We start from the raw sequence: 18,646 nt of genomic DNA, 5'->3' as shown, positions 1-18,646 counted from the left end.
TTCTGGCCAACAATATAGATTTCACTTACCACCAATATATTATTTTTTTACGTGCACCCTTGCTAGAATTAAATATTACAATTTTTAAGTCTTTGCTAATATGATGGGCAAAATTATTAAATCTCTTTCTGAAAACATTTAGAAATTCAGAGATGGAAATTATTTGCTAGTTATATTTTTCCCAATTCTCTAACTCCACATATGGACATTTTTCCGTTAGATAACCTACAGAGTTAACCAGCCATGAGGAGAGTAATAATAAACATTAGTAAGCATTATTTTAACGTTTGAAAAATGTCATTTAAAAATATTATTCCAATAGAAAAGCAGATATTGTAAGAAAAATTGAGAAGAAACAGACTTCCACTTTATTGAGATCACAATTATAATCTCTAAATTCCTCAAAACCTCAAAAACTGTGTGCAAACATATGGCGTATGTGTATGTCTACCTTTTATGGAAGGCTTGTGCTTAGCTTTCATCAAAACCCCCAAAATATCTTAAAATACCACCTCAAAGGTAGCTTCGTGAACCAGGGGTAAAAAAACAGTGCTGAAGTCCACACACAGCATGGAGAATTGCAAGAAGCCTAAATGATGCTTAAAACTCAGTAGAATAAAAAAGGAAGTACCATGCCTATACCTTCACCTCTTCCTGGCGTGCTTAAGTGTGTGCATTTGTTTTGGGCAATTGGTTCAAAAGAAAAAGTAGGGTTTCTGTCCTTGAGGGTAGTTTTGGAGGTGAGAGGAACAAAGGGTATTAAAAGCATGAGTCACCGTATCCTGATGTTTATTGCAGTCCTACAAGCTTTTACTGAGTACCTACTATCAGCCCAGCACTGTAACAGATGCCACGGTTTAAAGCAATGAATTCCACAGGTCATCAGTAATAGGTCTCCAGTCCCTACCAGGGTGGCTTCTCCTGCAGCTGCCCAACATTTGTCTGTTCCCAACCTCTGCACCTCCCCACCCTGCCCAACAGCTAATAATCCCTGCTTTCTCCCCAGGAACCAATCCCGTCTTTAGACACAGCCTTGCCAGTATGATTGCCTAGACTGTGCACTACATAGTTCAAGATGCTGTCATTCACCCTGTAGTCTAAATTAAAACAGTAAGTATCTATCTTACTTACTGTAAGAGCTCTATACCAACACTCTGCAATTCACATAGGGGCCATCTTATTACTACTCTTATCCTGACATAGCCCCCTAGTTCTGACAACTAGGCCTATACCAAGTTACCCAAACCAGTCTGCACTACATTTCTCATCTGGAGTAACTACATCCTCCTACCTAATACCCCTGACCTTCTATGAAAGGGAAATGGGGAAACGGTGACTGCTGCATGTCTCGTATTCCAAGGATTGAAATCTCATTTTGAACCCTTGCCCAGGACTGAGAACCTGCTGATAAGCTTGCTGACATCCCAAGCTTCAATACCTGATTACTGCCAGATCCTGGATCTTGGTCACCATGATCTATCACCCCAAGCTGATCTCCCCTAGTTGTCTATAGCCACACCTTCTACATCTTTGTGCTCTGCACCAAGCTGCTTTTAAACAACACAAGTGGGTGGGTCCTGCTCTAGCACCTGACTAGGTGACTCCTACTCAGTTCCATAATTCACCAGGTTGATGATCTCAAACAAATAGTTTGGCTTCAGACATTCTGTCTCCTCATCTCTAAAATGGAGATGGTCTCAGATATCACTGTGAATTCAGTGATGTGCTGCCTGCAAACTACTTAGCACTGTGCCTGTGACATCTAAGTGTCCAACACAGGGTAGCATTCTCGGGCACAAATTATATAGATGTGTGACTTGGAAGGCAAATGTGACAGAAGATAAATGACCAACACCTCAGCAGATGGCAGCCAGCCCCATTCTGTTGCCCAAGCCTCTGTCCCTGCCCAAGGAGTCTGCTCACCCTGCCTACAGCTGCCCTGGTCCAGCTTTCCCGGATAGTGAGGATATGTGGTTCTTTCACGCAGGTTTACTGAACATCCCCTAGGAAGCAGGTCAGAATGCCACATAGGCATGGTAGGTAAAGCTGCTGGCACCAAACTGTAGGGGAAGCCATTATATTCTTTTACCTTTCTCATGAAACACAATTTTTACTTGGAACAAATGACTGACAAACTGTCAGACTTACTCAGACTTAGGTAAATGGTGGACACTTCCTCAAAAATGAATGAAATGAGTCTGTTCAGTCAGGGAAAATCATGAAAGCATTTTTTTTTTTTTTTTTTTTGCAATTTTTAGCTTCCAAACAAGATTAGAATTCCAAAAGCTTTCCGTACTTAAAGACTTTATTGGGTCACCTGGGTTGGTCAGTCAGTTAAGCATCCGACTTCAGCTCAGGTCATGATCTCAAAAGTTCATGGGTTCGAGCCCTGCATGGAGCTTGGCGCTAATGGTGTGGAGCCTGCTTGAGATTCTCTCTCTCCCTCTCTCTCTGTCCCTCCCCTACTCAGGTGCACATGCTCTCCATCTCTCTCCCTGTCTTTCTCTCTGTCTCTGTCTCTCTCTCTCTCTCAAAAGAAAAAAGAAAAAGGAAAAAAGACTTGGTTGATGATGATCGTTGTGGTGCTATTAACAAATGTGATTTTTTGATATTATATATAATAAAATGTGTCAACAATTAGAAGATCTGCATACCTCTGTGTGACCACTATTTTCCTAACGGCCAGCGCATGAAGTTACCAAATCATGCATTGGTAAAAAGGATCCATTCAAAGTATGAAACTGACCAGTGGATTTTAATGTAAAAGCATGGAAGTTTACCAATATTGATATTGGCTTCCAATTCCACACTGCACCTGAACACTAAGAAACTACCATTTGTCAAGTTTTCATATAGAATCAAAGAAGACTATCCACAATTATCTGACAAAGCTATTAAAATAGTCCTTTTTTGCAAATACGTATCTGTGCAAGGCCAGATTTTCTTCATATTCTTCAACCAAAACAACATATGGCCACAGACAGAATGCAGAAGCAGATAGGAGAATGCTGTCTCCTTTTAAGCCAGCCATTAAAGAGATTTGCAAAAACATAAAAACAATGCTACTTTTGTTGTGTTTTTTGTTTTAGAAATATACCTATTTTTCATAAAATACTACTTGTGTTAACATAACTGAGTTTTTGGTTGCTATCTGAAAATAAATTAATACATATTTTTAATGACTTTTACTCTATGTTCTTCTCAGTTTTCTACTCTCTCTGAGTTAAGTGCTGTAAACAGACTTGTTCACTCATTTGTTTATTTCAGGGTGATGCTAGTATTCTTTTATCCTGGAAATGTGAGACTAGAAGGCAAACGGTGGTAAAAGTGATGAGAAGCTCTGGTAAATGTGCATACATTCATTCAGATGATGCAACCAATGTCTCTTAAACTTTGTTCTTGTTGGGATTCACATTTCCCAAATCACTCTCTCTAGTCCAAAGCTCTTACCGAGCATAATCGTTCACTTGACAAATACTTATTTAGTACCAACCATGTGTCAGGCACTGTCTACTGAAGGACCTTCATAACACGTCACCTTCAATGTCCCACAGACACTGTCAACTCAGAACCCCCAACACTAGGCTTGCCTTCACACTCACCAGTACCTCCTCGCCTGGCTGTGGTCTAAGTGATTGCTGTTGTCTGACACCCTGAGGCCCAGGCCAAACACCCAGCGGTGTCCTTGCCTCCCCATCTCCCCTCAGCCCACATCCAACCCACAACCAAGTCCCAGAAACAACTCTTCAATAGTTTTTAAGTTGTCCATTTTTCTCCATCCATCCTAGTTCAAGCTTCTTTCATCCGTCACCCAAATTACTACCACAGACACCAAACTTCTCTCTCTACCTCCTGTCTTACCTTTTCTTCATCTGTCTATACTGCCCTGGGCCTGGAAACTCACAGCCAGCACACCATTAATGTGGTTGGTTGAGGGATATCATCGCCACTTTACAGATGAGGAAAACAGGGTTTGAACGTTAGATCACTTGCCCAGGTGGCATTTTTAGAAGGCAAATTTGATTGGGCCACTCCCTGGGTTCAACCTCAATGGGACCCAACCCTCAGGATAAAATACAAGCTCTCTAATAGGGGCTATAAGGCATGGGCCCTCCACACAGGCTTCCCAGCCCTCCCTGTGCCCTGTGCTCCTTTTATCTCCAGGCTTTTTCACACATGCTGTTCTCTCTGCCTAGGCCACTCTTCTCCCAACTGACTCAGTTTAGCTGTGCCTTCCTGCAAGAAACCTCCCCCAACTCCGAGATGGGGGAGATGCCCCTTTTAGGAGTTCCCATGGCAACCACAACTCACTGTCATGGTAGCACTTACACACCAGGTCTTTTTGTTCATTTGCTTCCTTTTTTTTAATTCCCCTAGCCCCTTCAGTGAGGTCGTTCCAACCCTATAACGCATTTAGGCTCTTTTGTCACAGTCTATATGCCATGCTAGAATCACCCAACTGCCTAAGTGATTTTTTAAATTCACATATATTAAAATTTACTCTTTATTTTTATTGCCTTCTATAAAGTTATATTTCATATATCCACCATTACAGTATCATACAGAATAGTTTCACTGCCCCCCAAAACTCCCCTGTGTTCAACAACCCAACACTCCTTCCTCGACCCCATCACACTGTTTTAATTGCCTGTTTACCTGACTCTCTCTCTCCAGTTCACGATCTGTTCTATTTAACACAGTGTCATCCCCAGTATGAAGCAAAATGCATGGCACTCTAAGGATACTCTACAAATACCTGTTAAATTCAAGAACTGGAAACTTTTCGAACCTACAATTTAAACCCTGTCCCTGAATGACAATGGAACCAGCTCTAACAACTCCAGCAATGCTATGCACAGCTCCCTCTTCCCCAGTGACACATGCTTGGGTGAATGAATGGAGCCCACAGGTAGTTAAGGCTGCCAGCATGTCTGCTGGGCTCAGGCAGAATGACCAGCTCAGAAGGGTCAGGACTATGGAGCTGCTGCCCAAGAAATGGGGGAGGGGTGGCCCTGTGGAACAACAGATGGTACTTAGTGGGGAGTGACACTTGGAACAAAGAAAGAGCACTGGGAACCCTGAAAAGCCTTGGCTAGGGAGCCCACATCTAAACCAACACATTGCATGGCAGTCTGAATCCCAGAAATGCGGCATTATCACGATGCTGCATGGATCAAGGCATTCTCTGTAGATTACTAGGCCAGCTTGGGTAGGGACTTGGCATTGAAAGTCTAGGCCCTGCTTGGGTATCTGCCTTTCTCGCTCCTATGATTTAAGAAAGAGCTGGGAGAACTCCAAAGCTGTGGGTGGAGGGAGAAGCTTCTGAGAGCTGAACTGTCAGAGCCCAAACAATGGCTTTCTCTGTGCAGCTGGGCTTTGCACCTGGTGCCTGCACAGGGCCCTCTGTGCTTCGGTTCTTCCGCACACAGCAATGTCCACACAGGCGGGGCTTATAAATACCCTCCAAAGGAGAAGTGAAACCACTGGCTAGTTCTCCTTTTCTCTGCTTAGTTGGCGCCCAGCAGCTGAGAGCAGCTGGTACAAACTCACATTCCCCAGTTCAGAGGCTCAACCTGTTCTTATTATTTTATGGTTGGGAAGCTTCTGGCAAACATCCTGTTTAGAATAAAATGGGACTCAGACTGACTATCAGGGGCTAAATTTACTACCTAGAAACTTCAAACAAAATAAAAGAGAAAGCAGAGGAAAGGGCAAGACCTATCGCACACCATTCACAGAAAGAGAACACAAAAGTCTTCTCAGAGTGAGCCTTTTACCTGTATGTAGAAGGTCCTGGAGCTTGTTATGATTTCAAACAGGTTGTCCCTCATTAAGAGATCACTAGACAAAGAGAAAGCAAGTTACCAGGCATGCCTGCACACACACTGAGGACATGATTTATCCCAAGTAAAGGCTCCTGCGCCCTCTCCCATAGAAAGGGGGCTCCCAGGCCATTCTTCCTCCAGCCTCTGCCTCAAATACCATGACAGGGGTCTCTTCCAGCTTAACTTCCCACAGGTTCTCAGGAGGTCTTGCCATCCCCATGGAAATCCCACACACACACACACCCCACCACCAGTTCTAACAAGATAATGCTCCTTTCCCTCTAAAGCCTCCTGCCTAAGATCCATCACATCCCATACGACCTATAGTTGTGGGGGGAAGGGGCAGTTAGGGGCCAAGATGTATAAAGTTATTTGTACAAAGCACTGCTTTAAGTGCTTTTTTCAGGGTCAAGCAGATGAACATTTTATTGGTTTTATAAATATGTAAATGTAACTAATCAATTATTAATTTTACATATTTATTAATACATAAGATATTATTTATATATAAAGCCATAGAGACAGAGAATGTACCTGTAACATTTTATTAGTTTCAGGTACACAAGATAGTGATGCAGTATTTGTATATATTGTGAACTGATCACCACAAGAAGTCTAGTTGACATCAGTCACCACACATAGTTACAAGCTCTTTTTTTCTTGTGATGAGAACTTTTAAGGTCTACTCCCTCAGCAACTTACAAATATCCAATATAGCATTATTAATTATGGTTACCATACTGTACATCACATTACTAGGACTTATTTATTTTATAAATGGAAGTTTGTGCCTTCTGATCCCCTTTACCCATTTTGCCCACCCCCCACCTCCCACCTCTGACAACCACCAATCTGTTCTTTGAGTGTTTTTGAGTGTGTTATTTTATCCAATGTTTACAACAATCCAGTAAGGAACTTAAGACTTTCCCCACTTTGTGGATGAGGAAACCTAGCCTCAGAGAGGCTACGTGACTTGTCCATGGTGCCGAAGTTAGTAAACAGCAGAGCAAGGAATTGAACCCAGGTCTGACTTCAGAATCTATGCTTTTAAGTACTCCATTACCATTTGCCTCTCCTATGGGAACCAACTCTCACTTCCAAAGCCTTCCTCCCCACAAGCAGCAACCTCATCAGCTTCATTAAATTACTGCTCTGTGCCACCATGTACTGGGTTGAGACGGGGAACCAATGAGATATGGAAGGAGAAACTAGACTACTTTAAGATACTTCAAACTCGGTATGAGTTTGGGAAGAATCCTGACTTCTACAAGGAAAAAGGGGAGATGTAGGTGGTGCCCAGTGACAAACCCTAAACCGGCCAAAATTATTTGCAGTGTTGAGTGCCTGTTGTGTGTATCCAGGTGCTGTGGGCAATACATAAGGAGTGAAAGATCTAATTTCTTCCCAATAAAAGAACCAAAAAAAAAATAAATAAAGCAAAACTATACAATTAGATGTTAGACTGTGTGTTCTTACGCCAAGAGTGAGAATAATTCCAAAAAAGGACTGATTGCAGGCAGAGTTGGCTTCATGAATGAGGACTTGGAAGGACATGGCAGGCACTGAGCCAGTGACATGGGCACCCGGGCAAAGGAGGAGCAAGAGACTAAAGACCCACGTGGGAAGGGACAGCAAGATGGTGTCAGAAAGACCTGGGACCAAATCCTGACTCCACTTGGGGAAAAGATATTGTAGGAATATTTTAAATCTTTGTGGGCCTTTGTTCCCCAACTGTAAAAAGGAGATGAGAAGACCCCCCTTACCAGGCTGGTGACCACAAAGATCAATTTATGAAGTACATAAGGCATCTGCTACCATGCATGTCATATAGCGGTCACTTGAAACATTTCACTGACCATTATTACTTTCTGAATGGAGATGGCTCTTCTTACTGACTAAACTGTTTTCGTTTTTTAAATTACTCACACACATACAGTACACTCATGTCATCGACTACTGAAGAGACGAAAGCAAAGCAAGGAGGAAATCCCCACCCTTGTCACATCTACTTCCCAAGCTACATGTTGCCTTTCAATTCAATTCAGTTCAATTTAATTCAAGTTAACAAATGTTTGTTGACTACGCAGATGCCCTAAAGCTTCCTAACTGGGTTTGGGGAGGCCGCACAGTCTCATAGGCCTGGAACCCGCAGAGCCTTGGGGACTTCTTTCCCTAATGATCTGAAGCTCTCTTAATTCCTTCACTAAGGATTCAGTCTGACTGTGGCAGTGAGAGACTCAGGTGAAGTACAGAGCACTCTTAGGACTCAATGCCATCTGGGCTCGCTAAGCTGCCCAACATGCCCAGGTGGCTGTCCACCTACCTGTTTGCATGGGCCCCTGTGAAGTCAGGAATCATCTCTGAGGATGCAGTCATGCCCAGTCTTTCCTCCACCCACCATCAACCTCTGGAACCACACTTCTGGAACATCCATCACCAGCCACTTTTATGGAATACAAACTGTCACTGGGAACCTCCCTAATCTCTACTCTGCAAATATCATTTGCAAGACTCAGTACAGCTCCAGTTCAGTCCCTGCTTCCTTGGGGTCATGTGGCCTTTTGTTGCCATGTAAGACCTTCCTATGCCTTCATGTGATAACAGTCTGCCTGCTGCTAAGAGCCTCCCTGATGATGTTGGTCTGTAATGCACAGTCCATGGGATGGAGAGACGCAAACAGTCTCTAAAGACTGGAGCTTAAGGGGCAAAAGGAGGACTTTTAAATGTCCAGATGCCCTTGGGTTTCTACAGTTTAGTTCTAAGGGCATCTGTATCTATATTGACTACAGGAGAGAGCCTTTGCCTATGGGCCCCAGATCCCAAAGTCCTCCTATGCACCATGGCACTCTTCCTAGTGGGAAGAGGAACACATTAAAAATACTCGCTATTCCTCTACAAGGGAGTCACACAGAGATGCTGTTAATCACCTTTGTGTTAAGGACATATCCAGGACTTTGTCAAAAAAGGGGAAAAGGCGTAAGAAGTTCAGGGAAGAAGCATTGGAATAAGCAGTGATCTGACCAGAAGTGCTGATAAGTGAGACCTCAGGACACTGTCCCTGCTCTGAGCCCTAAGCCTCCCATGCAATGAGCATTTAATTCTAACACTTGAGAAGCATCCCAACACCACTCTCTTCTTTTTCCCACATTCTTTCTTTTTCTACATCAAAAATTATTATTTAGACTCAGCCTGTCTCCTCAGGGGCCAGAGAAAGGCAAAGGGAAAAGATGAGATGAGCTTGCCCAGTTTGGTCTCTTAGCTGCATTAGTTTGGACGCAGTAAGTGAGATGTCAGGCCCTGTCATGCTCATGGGAGAAAATTCTTAAATAGAGCCTCTGAAGGGTAGTAAATGAAGATTTAGGCAGGCAAATGGGGATTCCTATCAGAAAAAAAAAAGTAAGCAGACATGATTACCCAGATTTGACCAGACACTCATGGGTCTTAAGAACATCCTTGAGAAATATAGTGCGCAGTGGTTCTCGGTCCTGGTGGAAAAAATAAGATAGGTAAATGAGACTATCCACATAATGCCACAACCCAGCCCAGCTGATGAATGTATCTCTCTGATCAGAGGTACACTGCAAACAAGGCAAAGTCTCAAAATAACTATCAAGAGAGGAAAAAGTTCTAAGAAGATATTCTGTGGCTCTGACCACAGAGCAGCTCACTGCGTTGAGGGAGGGAGAAAGCGAAGGCCACGTTACTATTGACGTAAAGATGTACACATGGGATGGATGCTCATAAGACAGAGGCACCCCACAGGCCTGTGTGTGTGCCCACATCTCTACTCATGCACACACATGTCAGTGTCACCTGTGTGCCTCTTGCTTCCATGGCCTGTCAGAAGGGCCCCAGAATGACTACAAACCTGTTCACACTTGAAGTAGCAGAGAGTAAAGTCATCAAGTGCAAAGAAGCGACGTTTCCAGCTCTTCCGCTGAAATAAAAAGCAAGAGCAGGACATTAAGAAGAGGTCCCAGCATTCCAGAGGGTGTTCCAGTTCTAAGCTCCTGGGTACCCAGCCCAATGGAAGCTGGGCTCCCACATTCAATGGGAGAGACGGGGTCAGCAGAGGGAGAGACTTCTTCCTATTAGAGGCAGAGCCTCAGGCATGCAAGGGTGAGTATTTAGTCCCAAACCTTTCACCGGTTTGGGAGGTGGGCAGCTCCTCCTTGCAGCCAGCTGTCCCCTGTGCACTGCCCACAACCACGGCTCCCAGGAGTCACCAGGACTCACTCTGGCCCCAGCGCTGACACTCACCACATTCCCTTGCTTCACGCAGTAGCCGCTCTTAATGAAGTGGGGCCCAGAGGGAACATGGCTGCCTGTCGTGGGGATGTAACTCTGAGACCTTCGAAGGATGGCGTGGGACCCGGGTTCACTCCCTTCCTGCCCATCCCCACCGTTCTACAAGGAAACAGTGTCAGGATTAGTACTTCCCCTTGCTCCTCACACGGCAAACCCCATGCCTCACCCAGCTCTCTCGGGGAAGCCTCTCTTGCCTCTTTACCCATGATAGCAATCAAAGAAGAAATAACAAGAAAGTAAACATTCATTTTGCTCCCATCAGGCACTGTACTGGGTGCTGTCAGAGAACAAGGCTCGCGAAGTTGGGCAGACCCAGGAAAAGGTAAGGACAGAGAAGGCAAACCAGAAGAGGGGAGAAACACCCTATGGGAGGAGGGACAGTAGGCTTGTTTTGCCCCTGTGATTTACAAGTGCTAGTCTCCCATGTATGGTGCAGGACCATACCGGCCAAAATGCCTCAAGATATGGTGGCCCTGATTTCTGTACTGCTACTGTTCACACCCACCCCTGTCCCGGGTTTTCTTGGCCACCCCATCTGCACTGGCTCCCCCACCCACAACTACCTTTCCTCAGTGCAGCCCACCTCTGTGCACATCACTGGCACACTATGGACACCCCCATACCCCTGCCCCCTCCTGCCCCCGCCAGAAGCCCCAGGTCCCAGCACCTGATTGATGGGCGTGTGTACCACCACCCCTCCGATGATCTCGGTCTTGTAGGCCACCTGCGGCTTCTTCTCTAGGGCTGGAGGAGCTGCTAGGCTTTTCAGAACCTCGGTAGTCAGGGGCAGGCTCCCAACTTTGGGCACCTGGCAAGAAAGACAGCTTAGGAAAAGTGGGGAGGCAAAAGAGGATTAGGGAAGAGGTAAGAAAAGCTAACATACCAAATTGTAGTAAGACATTCTTCTCTTCCTCAGCCCTTCCATCGACCCATTCCTGAATACGAGGAACTCTGCCAGCAGACCCCTATACGCACATGCACACGCACACACACAATTACCGAGCACCCACTGTGAGCCAGCCCTTCCCTGACTACAGACCAACCATAAGACAGCAAACAGACATACATGCCCCACCCTAATAGCACGGACATTCCAACAACAGAGACTGACCAAAAAATGCACGGCCAAACAATAAGAATAATTATAAATTGTGGGGAGTGCCATAAAAAAAAATAAACAGGAGCTGAGATACAGAGGTGCAGGGGAACTATTTGAAACGGAATGGTGAGCGGAGGTATCCAGAGGAAGAGAGATGCTGGAACAGTAACCCAGAGATGAACAGCAACCAGGAATGTAAGGAGGAGAAAGCATGCTAGGCAGGGGAACAGGTAACATACATGTGGGATACGGAACAGAATTAGGGGACCATGAGCTTTGGAGCCCAAGGACCCGGGCTACCTACTCCTGACCTGTCACTGACTGAGTGACCTTTGGCACTGAACCTCTCTTTAGGCCAAAACTGGCCCATGTAGAAAACAAAAAGGGTAATAATATTTATATCGTAGTCACTGTACTTATCAAATGACAGAGTATATATATTTTTTTAATTTTCAAAAATAAAAAATATAAAAGTACAGTTGACCTTTGAACAACACAGGGGGTTAAGAGCACTGGCTCCCACACAGTAAAAACTCCATGTATAACTTATAACTCTGAAAACTCAACTACTAATAGCCTACTGTTGACCGGAAGCCTTACTGATAACAGACATCATCAGTTAACACAGATTTTGTATGTTCTATGTATTATATACTGTATTCTTACAATAAAGCTAGACAAAATAAAATATTATTAAGAAAATCATAAGGAAAATACATTCACAGTTGTACTGCAAAAAAACCCTGCATATAAGTAGTTCAAACCTATGTTGTTCAGGGGTCAAGAATATTACAAAATATTTTAATTAACATTTCACAAATGGTACTCACATTTACAAACACAGCCCTTTTGAACAGTTATCTTTTTTTCTCTCTTGGAAGAATTAGGGCACCACGGACAATCACATAATCACAGAATTTTTATGGCTCTTTTGACACCACAGGCCACAGGCTGCAAACTGGTGGCCTGAAGGCAGATTCTGGCCAAACTATGTGTTGTTGGTCCTATGTAGTGTGTTTTTCAATCCACAGTTCCAATGTGGAATATTTTACCTAAAAATCCAGACTTCCAGTTAAGCAGCATTTCTCTCTTAAGATGGAGAACACTCCTCAGTTTGCCACTGTCCCTATCATGCTCCCCAACACTGAGGCCACAAGCCAGGTGCTGTTTATCCTCATTTATGTTGTTGTTTTGCTTCCTCCTTCCTCATTTCACTCATTTATACTGGAAATTCCAATAACATCTTTCATTTTGTAAGAAAATAAGAGAGGCCCAGGCCAATCAAGTCAATCGCCCAAAGCCGTGGTCAATAACTGAACAGAGACTAGATCCTAACTCCCTACCAGGGCGCAATTTCCACAGCATCACAAAGCCCGTCCTTCACAAGTCTCACACTCTATGCGGATCTAGACACGAGTAAAGCTAACATCTTTCATTTCTATGGCCTTGGGAATCAGAAGGACCTAAGAATCCAGACTTTTCAAGAGCTCATAGCTCAGGGCCCTTTGAGAACTCTGCCAAGGATGAGACCAAAGACTACTCCATTCCATGTCTATTCAAAGGGTTAAGACCACTGTGATTATGCTGGAGCTCCAGAAAGAAGATGACATCCCTGGCCTGTGCATTCCATTTACATAGGCAAAGGTGACCTCCACCCACCAGCTCTCCAGATGGAGCCAGAAATCTACCTTCTCTCCCTTCCAGCTGTCTGAACTGCAGTTCCCACCTCAGTGGGTCCCATTCAGGGCCACACAATGTGTCAAACTCTACTGCATGGTCTCTACCTCAAGCAATCTGCTGCATGGTCTCTACCTCAAGCAATGTCTATGAAGTAGGCATTATTTTCTCCATTTTATAGAAGAGATCAATGAAAGCTCATTCAAAGGAAGTAAATTTCCCCTAGGACTGCCTGACTCTCCATTGCTAAATGCCCCACTACCTACCTATGCCACCTTTTCTTCCCTGAGCTTTGCTATAATGTGATGGGACCCCTTTAGGGATGTTGATTATGGCTGGGATGTTTAGTGATATCATCATCATGGAACAACAGAAGCTCCCCTCAAGTGACCTAAATGAATTCTAGCAAAGAAAGGAGGGATGTAGCCTTTTAGACTTCCCAGTGGCCAGCAAAGGACTCATAGAAGCTTAGCTGTTGTACTGCCTCTCAGAATCTTGTCATCATAGGCTGCATCTGACCATCTACACGGAGCCTTTCCAAAGCCTCCAGCTTGTGGAAGACAAACCCACAATAACTGCCCCAGAGCTTGAAAACAAGGTCATTCTTTTGGTTGGTCCATATCCCCAGAGGCCTAATTAAAGGTGTGCCCTCCTCCATCTCCCTGTGGAGTATTCTCTGATGGGGGATATCCTTATGAATCTCATTTGCAATGTGAAATGAAAATTACAGGGACATGAGGCACCTGGCTCAGTTGCTGGAGCATATGACTCTTGATCCCGGGGTTACAAATTCAAGCCCCATGGTGGGTGTAGAGGTTACTTAACAATAAGAAAAGAAAGAAAGAAGGAAGGAAGGAAGGAAGGAAGGAAGGAAGGAAGGAAGGAGAGAAAGAAAGAAAGAAAGAAAGAAAGAAAGAAAGAAAAGAAGAAAAAGAGAAAGAAAGAAAGAAAGAAAGAAAGAAAGAAAGAAAGAAAGAAAGAAAAAGAAAGAAAGAAAGAAAAAGAGAATTACAGGGACTCATCTTACTTCCACCAGGCATGTCTAGACTGCAATGAGGAACAATCCAATGGGGGCAGGAGGCTGTGCTTTACTTTTACTGCTCAATTTTCAACAGTTTTGGGAAATGTAGTAAGTTGAATAATGTCCCCTTAAAACCATCCACCCACAAACTCAGAATATGACCTTATTTAGAAATAGGGTCTTTGCAAATATAGTTAAATTAAGATCAGGTCATAACCAGTTAGGGTGGGCCCAAAGTCCAATGACTGATGCCCCTTTTAGAAGAAGAGAGGACACACAGACACACAGGCCATAGTGATGGAGGCAGAGATGGGAGTAATGCAGCTATAAGCCAGAGCATACCATTTTCTTCAGTGATAAGGACCCAGTGGCCTCAGCACAAAATGAACAGTGATCTGTGGGCAGATAAACTCGATCTATCCTGGTTCCATAAACTTGGGCAAGTCACTTTAATCTCTATATATTTGTATCACCCCATTTATAATTGGGAATAATAACACTTAAGGTTTTTATATGAGGCTAAAATGAAGCCATGTATGTAAAAATGGTGTGTAATCTAACAAAGTTTACAACTGTTGCTCTTTTTAAATATTTTTAAATTTTTAAAAAATGTTTATTCATTTATTTTTTGAGAGAGAGAGCAGGAAAGAGTGTGCGTGTGTGAAAGGGGGAGGGACAGAGAGAGAGAGACACAGATCTGAAGCAGGATCCAGGCTCCGAGTTGTCAGCACAGAGCCCAATGTGGGGCTCAAACCCACGAACCATGAGATCATGAGATCATGAGATCATGACCTGAGCTGAAGTCAGACGTTTAACCAACTGAGCCACCCAAGTGCCCCTTTAAATATTTCCATTAACTCTTTTAGGTCTTGGAAGTCATAGGGTTCTGGGTGTTTAATCTCAGCTCTACCATTTACCCACCTCTAGATTTTGGGCAAGACTCTGATTTCCATCTTTCTCATCTAAAAAAGGGTAATAAAACCATTTATAAGAGTGATGTGAGAGGGGTGAATAATATGGCACGTGTGAGAGCTTGGCTCGATACATTATCTGTTCCCTCATTCATCTCTGTATCTGCCAAAGTCCCTGATGCTGCACTTTGTATATAAGGTGCCCTAAAATAAGTAGGCATGCCATCAATGTGATGCCCAGTCCACATCTTCCTTCATCCCAGCCTCCCTTAGGAAGGACACAAGATACAGGACGATATGGAAGTAGAAAAAGAAGTAAACCCTTCCAGGGCACAAACTGAATAGGAAATAGAGTATCCATCCTCTTCCTTCTATCCCACGAGACCTTTGACAGGAGGAGTGAAAAGATATATGAATGGAGTAAAGTAAAGTAAGGGGGATCCTGGAGACTATGAGACCCAGCAGAAGGCTCTGACAGTCCAGCAAGCCTCTGGACTCCCAGCCTCTGGGCACCGCCATGCTCCTTCCCACTCCTGTGGCTTATGACTTCTGTTCCACACGGCCAGAAAAAAGGTGGGGGAACCTCACTACTGACAGCAACTCTATGCTCAAGGCACAAAAGAAAGGCCCCACCTCCTACCAGGCTTTGTAGCCCAGTTTACGAGGCAGGACAGAGAAGGAAAGCCATGAGAGAATGCCGAAAGAGAATAAAGTATTAGACACTGAAAGAAGCTCCAAAAGTGTGTCAAACACAGAAGGGTGAAGACCGCATCATGAACGAAGGAAACCTGTACTAAGATCCGCACTCTAGAGTCATGTGCACAAGCATGTCGGTTAGCACACAAATGTGAGATAGCTGCACTCTCCCTCCTTCCCTTCTGTTCTCTTTTCACAGGTGAACCAAAGTTTATAAAAATAACAAGCTAATAAGCCAGACCACCTCAATGACTGAATTGTACTCTGCTTGAGACTGCCGTCGCAAGTGCTGGATAGGTGTATGGATTTCTCCTATTAATTTACTCACAGAAACCCTGAGGTATTTGGGAGAATAATCTGCCCCAGTACATAGGGTTACTATTAGAAGTGACTAGAATGTAAACTAGTCTGACCATATGATAAGAAAATGAACCATCCAGGGGCACCTGGGTGGCTCAGTTTGTTGAGCATCTGACTCTTGATTTCGGCTGAGGTCATGACCCTAGAGCCATGACCATAGAGATGAGCCATCATCATAGAGATGAGGATTGAGCCCCTCATCAGGCTACGCAATGAGGATGGAGGCTGCTTAAGATTCTCTCTCTCCCTCAACCCCTATCCCCATCTGTGTGCTCTCAAAAAATTTTAAAAAAAGAAAAAAAAAGAAATCAATCTTCCAATTACAAAGTGGACAGAAGACATGAACAGACATTTCTCCAAAGACATCCAGATGGCCAACAGACACATAAAACGATGTTCATCATCACTTATCATCAGGGAAATGCAAATCAAAACTGCAATGAGATATCACCTCACACTGTCAGAACAGCGAAAATCAACAACACAAGAAACAAGAGGTGTTGGTGAGGATGTAGAGAAAAAGTAGCACTTGTACACTGTTGGTGGGAATGCAAACTGGTGCAGCCACTGTGGAAAACAATATGGAGGTTCCTCAGAAAGTTAAAAATAGAACTACCTTATGATCCAGCAATTGCACTGCTGGGTATTTACCCAAAGAATACAAGAACACTAAGTCACAGGGATACATGCGCCCCTATGTTTATAACAGCATTATCCACATTGCCAAGACATGGAAACAGCCCAAGGATCCATCAACTGATGAATGGATAAAGTGGTATACACACACACACACACACACACACACACACACACACACACACGAATATTACTTGACCATAAAAAAGAATGAAATCTTGCCATTTGCAAGGACATGGATAGAGCTAGAGAGTATAAGGCTAAGCAAGATAAGTCAGAGAAAGACAAATGCCATATGATTTCATTCACATATGGAATTTAAGAAAACAAACAAGCAAAAGAAAAATAAAAGAGACAGAGAGAGACAAATCAAGAAACAGACTCTTAACTATAGAGAACAAACTGATGGTTACCAGAGGGGAGGAGGATGGGGGGATGGGTGAAATAGGTGATGGGAATTAAGGAGTGCACTTGTGATGAGCACCGGGTGACGTATGAAAGTGCTGAATCATTATATTGTACAACTGAAACTAACATAACACTGTATGTTAACTAACTGGAATTAAAATAATAACTTAAAACAAAAATAACTAAAACAAGAATATCAATCTTCTCAGCATACAAACCACAGTTTACATGCCACAAGCCTGCCTATTATTGATGAAATGTCTAGTGGTTTTTTGGCCCCCAAAACATTAAGTTTTCCCTCTCCTCGTTCCTACCCTTCTTTCTTTTTCTGTATTTCTAAGGAAGAAGAAAGGAGTGCACCAGTCAAAGAGAATGAGACTACTCACAGAGCAGTCAGTGAACTAGCTCAGTGATGCTTTTCAAATGGAAGGCTTCTTCAGGACAGGTTGGTGGATGGCCCGGACTGACCCCCAGGTCACCTCTTAAAGGAAGAAGAGTATCTCCCCCCTCTGTGCCAGTAAAAAGTTCTGACTTCCCTCTTCATATGCTTTCCTTTTACTCTGCTTCTCATAGTCAGCAATCCATCTTCCAATCCCACCACACTCTGAATCAGCACACCAGAATTACCCAAAACACGACAGAGCGGGAGCCCTCCCAGGAAGCGCAAAGGGGACGCTCCATAAACTTCCCCTTGAACTTGATTCAAACTCAAACTCTCAGTTCAACTTGTGGTTAGTCAGCCAAGGTGTAAGAAGAGGTAGGGGGAACTGGGTCTGAACCGGCTCCTGGGAAAGCCCCTGCCGTCATCTGAGCTTTTCCCTACCCAAAATGGGCCACGTGCTGAGAAGGGGCACGGACTCCCTCCAGAAAGGAGAAGGAATCATACATACGGTGATTTTGCTGGCTTGGTTCAAGGCTTCAACCCAGTCCTTCAGATCTTTCTGGTCATTAGCTTGAAGGAAGTACCTCTGAGAGAGGGCATTGATGACTGCAATCGTCATGGGGAAGAAAAGAGGAAAGACCCAGGTGAGAACACATGCAAGACAAAAAGACTCCACAAAACTAAGGTGCCAAAGTAGCAAGGTGGAGGATTCTACGAAGCAGATGAAGACATTTGTCATGACGCAAAGTCAGCTGCATGAATATCAGGGAAGCAGCAGGCTGTAAGTGCTGTCTCTTTAAAAGTGTGAATTAGTCCATCACCTGTCGTTAATGTTCTAATAACCCCCTTAATAATACACTGTTGTACAGCGATGAGGCTTCTAGTCCACCACCACCAAGATACATGCTTGAACTGCTTTTTAGAGGTGCTCACAGATTTACAGTCATGATGATACATATATAATTTTGGACCCAGTGCTCCTTGTTTTTACTGGCACAACTGGCCTGGGTTAGGAGCCTTGTCTGTGGTAGGAAAATGGAACAAAGCTTGCCTGAGATCAAATCTGTGACCCTGACCTTATTTTCCACCTGTTCTTTCCTCTGAGCACTCCATGAGGTCAATAATTTACTTTTGGGTTCATTATTTATCTTTTAGATCTGCTGACCACAAAATCTGAGACAGTAATTTCTGAGCTTAGCAATGATATTTGAAAGAAACGGGACAATGAGAGCACCAAAGAAGCCTGAACCAGCCTGCAGTTGGGAGAGATGACAGCTCAAGTCACTATTTTATTCTTCTAGCATAAATAAGCCAGAACTATAA

General features: G+C 43.9%; 1 protein-coding gene across 4 annotated transcripts in view; it reads right to left on the bottom strand.

Annotated features, from left to right (window-relative positions):
• Nucleotides 1–18,646, bottom strand: part of PLEKHA2 (pleckstrin homology domain containing A2) — a 72,267-nt gene that overhangs the window by 6,611 nt on the left and 47,010 nt on the right. For all 4 annotated transcript variants that reach the window (XM_060653520.3, XM_078445538.2, XM_078445537.2 and 1 more), the window contains 6 exons: nt 17,832–17,929; nt 10,801–10,941; nt 10,086–10,232; nt 9,694–9,762; nt 9,240–9,310; nt 5,778–5,841 (listed from right to left, as the gene is read on the bottom strand). In XM_060653520.3, the coding sequence (XP_060509503.1) occupies nt 5,778–5,841; nt 9,240–9,310; nt 9,694–9,762; nt 10,086–10,232; nt 10,801–10,941; nt 17,832–17,929 (590 nt within the window). The remainder of the gene's footprint in view (nt 1–5,777; nt 5,842–9,239; nt 9,311–9,693; nt 9,763–10,085; nt 10,233–10,800; nt 10,942–17,831; nt 17,930–18,646) is intronic.

Source organism: Panthera onca, chromosome B1 (genome assembly GCF_046562875.1).
Source record: "Panthera onca isolate mPanOnc1 chromosome B1, mPanOnc1 haplotype 2, whole genome shotgun sequence".
Classification (NCBI taxonomy): Eukaryota; Metazoa; Chordata; class Mammalia; order Carnivora; family Felidae; genus Panthera; species Panthera onca.
Note: the sequence above shows the minus strand (reverse complement) of the source record. Positions and strands in the feature narration are given on the sequence as shown.